At 39.6% G+C, this 12,915-nt stretch overlaps 1 protein-coding gene across 8 annotated transcripts in view; it reads right to left on the bottom strand.

Moving 5' to 3' along the window:
- LOC137288891 (uncharacterized) overlaps positions 1-12,915 on the bottom strand; it is a 148,297-nt gene that overhangs the window by 43,091 nt on the left and 92,291 nt on the right. For 7 of the 8 annotated variants that reach the window (XM_067820822.1, XM_067820819.1, XM_067820820.1 and 4 more), the window contains one exon: positions 882-975. In XM_067820822.1, the coding sequence (XP_067676923.1) occupies positions 882-975 (94 nt within the window). Of the gene's footprint in view, positions 1-881; positions 976-11,638; positions 11,790-12,915 lie in introns of those variants that run through there. The other variant, XM_067820827.1, reaches the window with a different exon arrangement.

Below are 12,915 nucleotides of genomic sequence, written 5' to 3'. Positions count from 1 at the left end.
ATTGAAGGAAAAAATACCAGCGCCTTGATAAAGCACTAGTTGCATGGATATGTACGCTACATAAATATCCTGTGATGAATTTATTGAGGCTGCATCACTGTTGCAGCTGTGATGCGCTGCGCTTCTAGATACTGTACCCTGTACTGTACCCATTAAAAGGTTCACTGCATCCCACCAGATGAACTTTACTTTAAGCAGTGTTGGACTTTTTGTTGTTTAATGCTGTACTCACTAGTATCCTACTTGATGGCGACTTTGTGTGTCCACTGACACTGACTTCAAAAGTGAGATACAGCTGTCACTGACTGAAACTTTAGTTGGTCGTTTAATATCGCACTTGGCAATATTCCAGCTACATGGCAGCAGTCATGAACATCAATCTATATAACTGGGAAACGATGACATGTGTCAACCAAGTCCGCAAGCCTGACCAACTGACCAACTGATCCTGAAGGCCAACTGCAATCCAGATCTACAAGCAGTGTTGGAAATGAAATAGAGGCTATGGTTCTTGACTTCTTCTCAAAGTGAGTTTAAACATTTGGATAAACTGTGAAGTCTCACAATAATGCTACATGTTCAAAGTAATTAAGTGAAAAAATATGGTAACAGTAAAATGGTTTGTGGGAATTGCCATTGATGGAAAAGCAGTGGTCTCAGTACCTGTATCTTCATAGGGATGGGACACAATTGATTATTTGTGAATCATTTGTGTATGATATTAGGGTATATGAATGCATATCCGAGTGTGATATATTTAGCAGCAACTATACGGAGCAACTGTATTGTTACAACGATGGTGCAGAGTACAAGCTTGGAGTCAAAAGAGCCATATCCATGGTATCACTGTTCTAGTGACCTAGTGAATGAGTGACACTCACCTTGGCATAGTACTGGCTGGCTCCGCCCTCGGAGCGGATGGTGCCGGCACTTGACTTGCGCTGCGGAGCATCTTCTTCTGTTAGTGGCACATTTCTGTCAAACAAAGAGACAACAATAAAATGACCATCACATTGTCCACCAAAGGATCAAACAATCAATAGAAGGCAAACAACAGTGACACAGATCAATATATAGATAAACCATGACCAATTGTTGCAATTGAATGAAACAGGATGCTACCATGAGCCCCGAAAGATGTTCACAGCATCAGGTCAAACTGCATTACCAGTGGTCATGCTGCTGATCTTAGACATGTGTGTGTCCTAGTCAAGAGTGAGTGAGTTCTGTTTTACGCCGCTTTTAGCAATATTCCAGCAGTATCACGGCGAGGAACACCAGACACAGGCTCCACACATTGTACCCATTTGGGGAAATGAACTTGAGTCTTCGGTGTGATGAGCAGATGCCTAACCACTAGGCTCCCCCACTGTCTACTTACACATCATGTCATAAATAACCGAATCTCAACCTATGACCAAATGAAACAATTCATGCAGTTAGGCTTACATGTGTCTACATGAAAAGAAAAGGTTAAATAAGTTCTTTGTTCAAATACATACAGGACAGTTACAACACTGATAGCGTGTCTCATTGTCCCTGAACGGCAGTAAATACTAAATTCTAAGTGAAACAATTCTAGATTTCCTTATAATCTGAATCTCCCATCCCCCTGGGGTTCATTTTGAATTTATATCAAATTACTTGTTCTACGACAATTAAATATATTCCTGACAAAGTGTTAGTCAATATCCCTGGACACGCTGCCATAAAACAAAGTCACAAAGGAAACAGTTTCTGAGATAAACTTGGCAAAACAAATGTTGCTGAATTCAAATGGATTCAGAGATTAAATTCCCAATGAGCTGCAATCTAAATAAAACGTCTGGCATAAGATGGAGATCGGTGCTGCAGTCCTCATTTCTTCAGCCCAGCAGACAGGCATCGATTTCACAGAAACTCACGACAATAGCAGATCAGCGACATTTAAACATTGATTAAAGAGGAAGGACTTTTACAGGCTCACTGCTTGAGTAGGATGTGTTTGCTTAAATGTTCCCCTTCAACAGGTAGGACAGAAACAACAGCTTTTGATTATACTGTGCATAAATATACAACCTTGTACAGAGGGCTATGTACTTGTGAAGGGTCTTTGGAACAGGTCAGGGTCTTCAAGGAGTAATTATTTGATGTATTGATATCAGTTTGATATACACATCTACATACCATAAGTACATCAGTTGTGAACATGGAAGACATTCGATGTATTGATATCAGTTTGATATACACATCTACATACCGTAAGTACATCAGTTGTGAACATGGAAGACATTCGATGTATTGATATCAGTTTGATATACACATCTACATACCGTAAGTACATCAGTTGTGAACATGGAAGACATTCGATGTATTGATATCAGTTTGATATACACATCTACATACCATAAGTACATCAGTTGTGAACATGGAAGACATTTGATGTATTGATATCAGTTTGATATACACATCTACATACCGTAAGTACATCAGTTGTGAACATGGAAGACATTCGATGTATTGATATCAGTTTGATATACACATCTACATACCGTAAGTACATCAGTTGTGAACATGGAAGACATTCGATGTATTGATATCAGTTTGATATACACATCTACATACCATAAGTACATCAGTTGTGAACATGGAAGATATTCGATGTATTGATATCAGTTTGATATACACATCTACATACCGTAAGTACATCAGTTGTGAACATGGAAGACATTCGATGTATTGATATCAGTTTGATATACACATCTACATACCATAAGTACATCAGTTGTGAACATGGAAGACATTTGCTGGGCACGAATCTTCCATATACTGAAACTGACTGCAACACATGGCTGACTTGAGATTGTAGACTCATATTAGATCCACACTTAAATTCATTGGCTGTACAAACAAAATATTACTAAAATTTAAGAGGATCTAATGAACAATGATCAACTGTGAACTGAACCTAGCGCTGAGGCAAGACATACCAAACTTGAGTAAAAAAGCTGTTCCACAGGATACTGACAGAATGAACACAGACTGCTTGTGTTATGTGTTCAGATCAGTGAGTGCATGATCAAGCTGGATGGATTCTTAGATATAATGGACACAATTAAGAAGTACTTGACAAGGTGGACAGAGAAAGGATAATCGGACCACCTTCAGACAAGATCTACTGATGAGAAGCTTAAGTTTCCAACCCTGACCGAACTTTACAAAATCTTGCTATGACTAAACAATGAACAACTGGAACACCATCTCTCATCATGTACAGACCAAGTTGAACCTCAAGGATCCAGCAAATCGTCAGGAACATAGGCTGTTCAATTCAGAGGTGTTTACCACTTTGGTAAATCCAGAATTTGACAAGGTGGAAAGTGCAACCATCATCAAGTTCACCTTCAAGGAACAACACCCTCTGTCAGATGCAGTTAAACGTCAAGGATGCAGGTTGCTCAGCACAATAACCTCCCATGAAACAAATTTCCATCAGTTTCAAAATGTACATGACAGCCATATCCTTCTACAAACACAGCTATCAACACCTCCAGGAATATCCCCAACACTGATATGTTTAAGTGCTATCTCAGCTTGTATAGGTATGGAGGGCACTGATACACCACTAGGAACACTCATATACTCGTTTAAGTCTTCCTTTATATCAGCCATGATTTATAAATATCTAAAACCTGTTTTTAGTCAAACCTTGTGACAATGTGCCAGTTGTATGTAGTATTTCCTTCAAAAATCAAGCAATGGTTGTGATATTTCTGTTCAAGCCTTAATCAATCAATCCTTGTTCACACACACATATATATGACACTTAAAGCATGTTCCTCTGTGATAGCTGTGTCAGTTTGTCTGATTGTTGCCTAGAGACTGTAGTACACAAAAATATAAACTGAATTTCCAAAATATCTTGAAACTGGTTCTATATAACAACATATGTGATATGAAACAAAAGTAGCTGTCTCTGATATTGTCATCAATATCTTAGTTATCGGTATTGGTTCATAAATGTCAGGAAACAGTTATAAATAAACCACATTTTACTCAATAATTTTATAGTTGCATACAGTAGCCTGTGTGTTGCCGAGAAAGTACTGGACATGAAAGGGATTAAGAAGTTGATACAACATAAATATATGATATATTCATATATAATAACAACTTTTCTTATTCTTTTTACAACATATCAGAAAGACTACTTGCACTTCTTCAGTGGTGATTTGTATGCAACTTAGTGAAAAAGAGCCCCAAGACTTTCCTCATTTTCTGTGGAAAGATTTGCAACATTTTTTTGCGTGCACTTTCTTGGATACATTCTCTTTAGGGTGTGTGTGACAGACCAGCCATCGACCAAATCTCAAAACCAGTGTTAACTACATGGAACCTATTCTAACCTCGAACTGCTTTCACAGAAACCATCAATTTCCCCAGGTCAACAAGGAGACTTATTTAGTGTGGTGACATATATTTCATCACCACTCAAAAGATTACTCTGTATGTCCATTATCAACTAACTTTCAAAAGTAATGATATATTGAGACGTCACTGATGGGAACTTCGGTGTCAACCTATCAACTGAATATGTACATTAACACATGATCAGCAAGAGAATTACTGACAATATTTAAAACATTAACAAAATTCACTATCTTAGAATGATAAACCAAACTATTTCAGCAAACAATTCAAGTTTTCAACTACACTATTTTGCATACATCTATTTCTCAAATGAAATCCAAAGATTTTGCTTTCGTTGCACTGAAGAAGTAAGAAATACTTCAGAGTATGGTCAATGCTCAGCAGCTGTTCTCCATGTGTTACTAACTACTTGTATTTAAATGGTATCATAACACTGCATCATGGCATCTGATGTACTGTCACATAACAACCCTGTTGCACATCCTCTTCAGACCAACAACGAGCAGATGACATTTACGTCTTCTTCAGCTCACACAAGACAATTGAATCTACATCATGAACATCTTAAACATCTGAAAAGGTCAACTTGTCTTTGATTCACCAACAGCCAAATATTTTGTCACATGCTTGTGGCATGTGATGCCATCTTAGGTAACGCCTCTACGTGCATAGCAACTGGTAGACAAGGCCTAGTTATGTCTCTACGTGCATAGCAACACTTCACAAGGCCTAGTTGCGCCTGTATATGCATAGCAACACTGTAAAGCCTAGTTATGCCTCTCACAGGAACTAGCAAAGCAGACCTAGATGCATGTGGTGTATATACAGCGACATGAAACAGACCAGACAAGGCATCGTCTGAAAAATTACAAAAAATCCCAGCTGAAACTTCAGTTTAACATGTCCATAAATCATGTAGAACATATTGCCTGGGGGTAAAATCCCATTCTTTCTATTCATGTACTGTCCCTTGGCAAATAATATTAAAAAATTCGGGGTTTTTTCACCTGCATGGAAATGACTCAGCAAGTCCACAGTCTGTGTTTTCCATTTGACATATTACAAAAAAATAAATGGTACATCGCAGAACTGGACACAGCTATCATACAAGGTGTGAATAGTAGTGAAAGAGTGAGTGAGTGAGTGAGTTGGGTTTCGCACCACTTTTAGCAACATTCCAGCAATATCATGGTGGGGGACACCAGAAATAGGCTTAAGACACTGTACCAAGCATGAATGATAAAGTGTATGTGCTTGTGAGTTCTGTGAAAGGCCTCACATCTCTATGAGGTTGATTGATGTGGTTATAACCAACAATCACAAAAATTTTAGACCTGTTGGAGTTAAAAGGCAGCAAAATAATTTTAATTTTGTTTAAATTCCCCTAAAAGGCACATGTTGAAATCTAGAATATAGAAACTTTAGTATGTATACCTTGGTATACTTAGCCAATCCATCACTACAAACATCTGACTGATTGAGTGACTGAGTACAGTTTTATGTCGTTTTTAGCAATACTTCAGCAACAACACAGAAGGGTTGCCAGAAACGGGCCTCACATGTGTCACCACATGGGGAATCAAACCAAGGCCTTCAGAGTGACAAGCTAACACTTAACCACCAGACTACATCACCGCTCCTGACAGCTGAGTGTTTAAACTGTAGGACAGAGATGGTGGAACACATTTGTACCAGAAAAAAGGAGACGTGACCTTGAGTATAATGAAGTCAAGAGCTGTAGAACTAATTAATGTGATAGTTGTAAATACTTCTGTTACAGAGGGTAAGAAAGTGCGGTATCGCATCGGTGCAGTATTGTCTGACCAACATCACCTTGTGTCTTATCCTGGCTATGTAGGACAAGCAGTTCCACACATGCCTGATGCATTCGCCAGAACAACGCAGATGACTTTACATAACCAGTAAACACTTAACCTGTGAATCCTTCAGAATCCTTCACATCACCTTGACTTACATGTGGTTTCACCAGTAACAGTTGCTGAATTTTCACTTCTCATCAACCAAAAGATGTATGTTCTACAAAATTGTCCTTTATTAACTGCCTACAGACAATTCCTTTGATATATCCACATTCTTATTCTACCTCAACCATGTTATCATTGTTATCGTCCCCCTGTAATGTTCCACCTTCAGTCCCTTCAGTCAAACAACAGCTCCCTTTTTCCTTACAACTGGTATCACAGTTATCACCATATATTCTCCATCTGCCTTGTGTTTGTACACACGTAAACATGATACTGTTGTAACTACATAAATGAGTCAGTCAATCCTTTGCTCAGTTCCACACCTCGACCTCTCCACCCCCATAGCACATGCAAACTCTTCACATCATACCCCACCCCTTCATCTGTGGGTCTGTCTCTCTACCCCAAACACATACCCTCACCTGCTGGACACTTTACCAAACCCCACTTCGCATTTTCATGTTCCACAACCAGTCCAACTTACACTCCTAAATACCCCATCCTTAAATCTCCCCTCCCCTTCTCCATGTTCCCCTACTCCACCAGACAAATCTCACATGTTTCGTGCATCAGTTATGCAACCCGCATGAAAGGCAATCCAGTCTGTGATGTTAACCCTAGAGAGGCTGACTAAAGTAATAGTGTTCCCCATATCTCACAATCTTGCTTTGGCATAACACTATTATACCTCACATGCTGCATAACCCTTTTGAAGTGGAACCCTGGAGTATAATATCATTGGATGCTACTGTTTCATCACACATGGAAATGGTTAATTCTACAATGTGAAAGTTCTCCATGCCTCCACACTGTCCTGATGCCTCACACACAAGGTCTGCAGAGTCTAGTGCAGCTGCTTCCTGAACTCATGCAATGACATTCTCAGGAACCAAAATGTCAAGTATCTGTACCTTCTGACAAATACAGGAACACCAGGGGACCCGGGCTTGTTGTTACTGAATCCACAGTAATCCAAGAGTTGAGGGCCCATAGATCAACATGCTGTTTTATTCAACATGCAGATTTAATGAATTCATATCCAGAAGAAGCTGTGCATATTTTGAGTCTGTGATCTCCCGGATTAGATCATTAGATCACAACAAAACTTGGTCAAGTTATGGGATCTTACAGTTCCTTGAGGTGGCCGAGTTGAGTATGCAACACAACCACTAGTAGGAGAGACGGGCTATATCCATGAAGGATAAACACATTACTTGCAAGTATTTCTTGAATGCTCAGGTAATAGACTACATGGCAGTGCAAGGGTTTAAGAGACTTGACCCCTACATGATACAAGTTCCTTCACAAGTTGATTCACAAATGTGTTTGGCTGTCCTCCAAGCAGCATCATCATCTCCCAGTCTCAGTGTGAACTGTGAGACAAGCAACATGGAAGACATTGCTGTAGTGCCAACAAAATAACAACACTACAAGTAATTTTCAAGCAATGATAATCTTGATTACACAAATGAAAGTAGGAAACACACTGCCACAATCTTAAAGAATATCTGATAAAGGTAAACTCCATTGTATGATTCTGACCATAACATTAGCATGAGTTTGTCTGTCAATAAGTTGAGTGAGTTTAGTTTTATGCCACTTTTAGTAACATTCCAGCAACAGCATGGCTGGAGACACCAGAAATGGGCTTTACACATTGTGGTGATGTGGGGAATCAAACCCAGGTCTATGGTGTAATGATCGAACTCTGAAACACTAAGCTACTCCACTGTGCCCAATCAAATAGTAAGAAAACAGTTATGCACTCAAATATGTCTATGGTTTGACTATGCTGACTTTTTCTTGGCAATGTTGACAGTTAGTTGTATTCATATAACGGATATAGCTTCGAGACAGACGTCCACAATGTCCATTGTAAGTGTGAGCAGTCTTTGTCATACTTCATTGGTTCTTAAATAGAAGTGACCAGCCCAGTTCTGTTATCATAAAAATGATATTCTTAGACAGCAACAGTATCATCAAGATTGTGCTTATGAATCCAAGGCAATTACTGATAACATCAAGTGTTCAGCATTTCCTTCCCCACAACTCTACGATTCAACAATAATACAAGAATATCTTGTATTGAATACTACTATTGAATGCTAATCTAAAGACAGATTTTGCCTTGATGCAAAAAACTGCACATCTGACTCCAAAAAATATGTCAATGACTCCCTTTCATGGCACCAGGGTGTCATGATGACTCCCAGAAACTATAATTAATACTCCCATAATAACTAACATCAAGGCAATACAAATTATCAAGGCAAAGTTGAAACAAGGGCAAGAAATCCTACTGACAGTTACTGAAAAACAATCACTGTCAGATTATTGTTGATTAGGTCAGTTTAATAAACCTGATAAAGAATGTTTGAATCTTCGCAAAAAGCTCACCCTACCTCCATTAACCATCAAGCACTATCATGATCAATTCTGAAGATAAAGTGGGGTTGAGGTAACTTAGTGGTTAAAGCTTTGGCTCATCCTGTCAAAGACCCGGGTTCAGTTTTCCACATGGCTACAGTGTGTGAATCCCATTTCAGGTGTCCCCAGGTGATATAGCTGGAATACTGCTAGAAGCGGTGTAAAACCAAACTCGTTCACTCACTTACTCTGAAGATAAAACATCAGTTCTGAAGACAAATCTCATTACTGGCCTACAAATCATCATTGACTACTTTCAGTTCTGAAGACAAAACCTGACAAACATCCCTCGCTCCCCAACAAGACAATGAAGACAACCATCACAAGACAATCATTTTAATTTCCGGGTGAAATGGTTAATTATGTTCTAAAGGAAAAACAAAGTGACAAATAATGATAAGCATTGTTATTCACTGTTACAAAAGCAGGCAGTCTCTTGCCAGCCACTTGACCTTCACTTCCTGTTATAGTGAGCGTATCCTAGGTTAAGTCAACAAGCTCGTACAATGCTTCCGGGGTTGCAGAGTCTCGATAACAACTCCAGTAATGAAGACTCTCTACATAGACTAACATTTTGTGTCTGAAATAGAAGTACCTAAAGAGTTATATAACAGGAGTAAGAAGTCAATTTATGAGAGAATACAAGGTGTAAGTTACAGGACCCTAAGGTTAATGACAGGCACATCTGTGGATGGAGAGCATGACACCATGGGGAAGTGATGGGATTGTGAAGGAGAAGGCAGAAAAACACCTCCTCAAGTTACCCTTCCCCTCCCAACTCCCTGACTCACAGTGTCTCAGGCATCATGCTTGTCCTAAGAGGTGACTAACCAGATCCGGTGGTCAGACTCATTGACTTGGTTAACACATGTCATCGTATTCCAATTGTGTAGATTGATGCTCATGACATTGGTCAGTGGACTGTCTGGTTCAGACTCAATTATTTACACTAGAAGTGGGCTGCCGACATGTAGCTAGAATATTACTGTGTGTGGCATAGAACTAAACTCACTCACTCACTCATCATTGTGCATCATCACTCATGCAATCAACAACTGGTCCAGGCTTACATACTGATTGACCCAAGCATGAATTATCACTCACTCACTCACTCACTCACTCACTCACTCACTCACTCACTCACTCAAGAGATTCCAAGTTGCACTACATCTCATGCTGATGAGATTCGGTTACCTGCATGCTATACTCCAATAGTACAGGATATGCTCAAAATAGCAATCATTTGGCTGCCGGATTGAAATATTTACATGCAAATATCCTATAGCAGTACTGTGGTGCTAAACAACAAACAAATAATATTTCAGGCCCACTTGACTATTCATATGGGTAGTTGTGCAGTTAGAAACTCTGCCTGCATTTCCAAGTGTAGTCACTTGGTTGAATGTTATCTTCTATCATCTAATCTGATGCGTGGATCAACCAAGGACACACCTTAACACACCCAGCTACACACATGCATGCTTGCACGTGTGCACATCGATTTTGCTTGATGCATGCTCTGATCAGGGTGCACATAGCCTGCTTATTAACCATTGTTTCCAGTGTACAATTCAAACTGGTCAAAGAACTTATCAAGCATTTCAAAAATAACATCATTCACTCAATTAGAGCTACTCAGAATGCTATTTCCACGCATAGGTTAATGACAGATTTAATGGCACTGATATTCTATTTCAATGCTTCAAACAACAAAACTCATCAGTATTCAATATAGCAGTCTGGTTGATGCAGTATAAAGCTAATATGTCCACTTTGATGTTTCTTATGACATTCAAAAGCAATCTTGTCACAAGCATCAAGATTATTTGAACACCCTCATCATCCTCAAATATGAGATTTACAGGAAAAAACATTCCATCACTGTCTGAAATATGATTATTGTTCAACAAGCACAAAGCAAGACGGAGTTGGATGGTCCGGTTAATGTGGCTATGTGTAGCCTAGCTGGTGAATAATTAACTCACAGCTCCATGTAAAGGCACCTGGGGAGGTGTTTGGTCAGCCATTGATCCAGTATGTTCCCTAGCTCTCCATGCAGAGATACCACCAATAGAGTGTCCCAAATAGTAGTTTCAAGGATCGTAAGTAGTACTTTCATCATAAAATTAGTAGTCAACTAAATACTTAAAATCATGATGCATTCTGAAAAAGATAATATGACACTATATAAGAGTGAAGCTTTAATGTCACATACCGCCGACAGCAGATTTCCAAATTACCATCATTACATTTCCTCTTATCTGTTTTTGGTGAAAATGGATCTATTCAATGGAAATATATGTTTTTGTCTATATATCCAAATTTTGATGAATATTTTCCCATTTCTAATGCAATTGTATAGGCACAGTTTGAGGTTAAAGTTCATAGAGACTATGAGTTTAAATTGGCATCCATGTCATCCTCTCCCTCATCTCTATGATGGTATCAGGGATGCTGAACATGTGCTATCAGCTAAACAAAAGGTCTGAGCGTGAACCTGCTATATGTCACCATGTCACCGCCAGTAAGACACAGCTGACAATGACTGTACCTCACATCCTGGCAATCCTACAGTGTGAAAGCAGCATGCAACACAATCACACAAACCCTTAACAATCAATAAATAATGAAGAGAATGGATCAAGCTGGAAACGTATTACAGTATTACAATGCCTGCTGCAGCACCTCTCTGCATCTCGGTGAATATGACTCGTATTACCGCTATTATGGCAATGCACGCTGGACCAACCCTACACATGGTAAATATCATTGAGACTACACATGTCAATATACATCTCAGAACACTCCCATCCTACCTCTTCATACTGATGCCAGTCCACTCCAAAGTAAGTCCACAAATTTATATCCACTGTCAGTCATTATGGGTCTTCAGGGGAACAAAACAAAGAAGCAGCTCCGGGAAGGGTGCACATATCCTTCTGTATCCGTCCTCTCTGTGTGTCTACTAACTAGGCCACAACACATGCTCTGTCTCTCCCACCTGACCCTATGACCCTGATGCAATCGGCAATGGCTAATGAAGTAATTGGAAATAAATCTTCCGGAAATTACAGATGATAAATTCCTTCACTTGGAAGAGGGGAGTTTCCAGCATCAAGAGTTCCTCGTTATACCACAACATGTTCAGTTTAGCCATGCAGTGTTCCCCGTATTCCACAGCTTCCTACAGTACCAGCAGCAGCCATGTGAATGGCTCCCTTGGTCACAGATCCCTCCTTAGGGGACAATAGGAAGACACTCAAGCACGGACACTCACCAGTATTTGCCTGTCTTTCAAAACCAATAAAACCAAAATAAACCAGTAATTTTAAAACATCTGTGGGTCTTTAAAAGATTCAAATTACACACAAAATTCAATCGTCTTCATCAGGGTGATGGTTATTCTGGCAATAAATCACATCCAATGACCAAAGCAATGAAAAACCCAGCTATCAAAACTTAATATGCTGTTAATCCAGGGAAAAGTTCCAGAGAGAATTCAGACAACACAACATGACACCGTTCCCAAAACTCCAGTCGGAATACTCCACAGTTGGCAGCACAAAAGCTAAGACAGAAATCCTGATCCACTATTCAGGGAAACAATTGTGACCTAAGTGACAGCACTCCACTATGAATGTGAAAGTATATCTCCACCTCGCGCACTTCCCTTCCTCCTCCGTCAGTCAATACATCCTGACTAGGGGATAACCCGTCTGCTAATTTACAGTTACAGGCAGGCACTCCTCTCTACTGCTGAAGAAAATTAGGCTGGCAATGAAACCCTGTTTCGAGGGAATGCCTGTTCCATCTGGAGAATTTTCCAAGTCTGCAGACATCCCTGCTGTTATACCATGTGTGGGGGATACAGGGTTAGCATCCCGTTATGTAACTCCTGGCCGATTCCCACATCTCATCTTACAAGTCAAAGCTGTAAAACAAGCTCAGGGCAGAATGAAGAATTGAAATTTGTTTATTTTTGTTCAAGTGTCAAAGAATGCTTTAGAGACTATGTGTGAGATATGGCGTGTAGCTTCCCCTTATACAATGCTTCTGCCATTGTTCAACATCTCAGCTTCCAGATTAAGCTACA

The sequence above is a fragment of the Haliotis asinina genome, chromosome 1, assembly GCF_037392515.1.
Source record: "Haliotis asinina isolate JCU_RB_2024 chromosome 1, JCU_Hal_asi_v2, whole genome shotgun sequence".
Taxonomy (NCBI): Eukaryota; Metazoa; Mollusca; class Gastropoda; order Lepetellida; family Haliotidae; genus Haliotis; species Haliotis asinina.
Note: the sequence above shows the minus strand (reverse complement) of the source record. Positions and strands in the feature narration are given on the sequence as shown.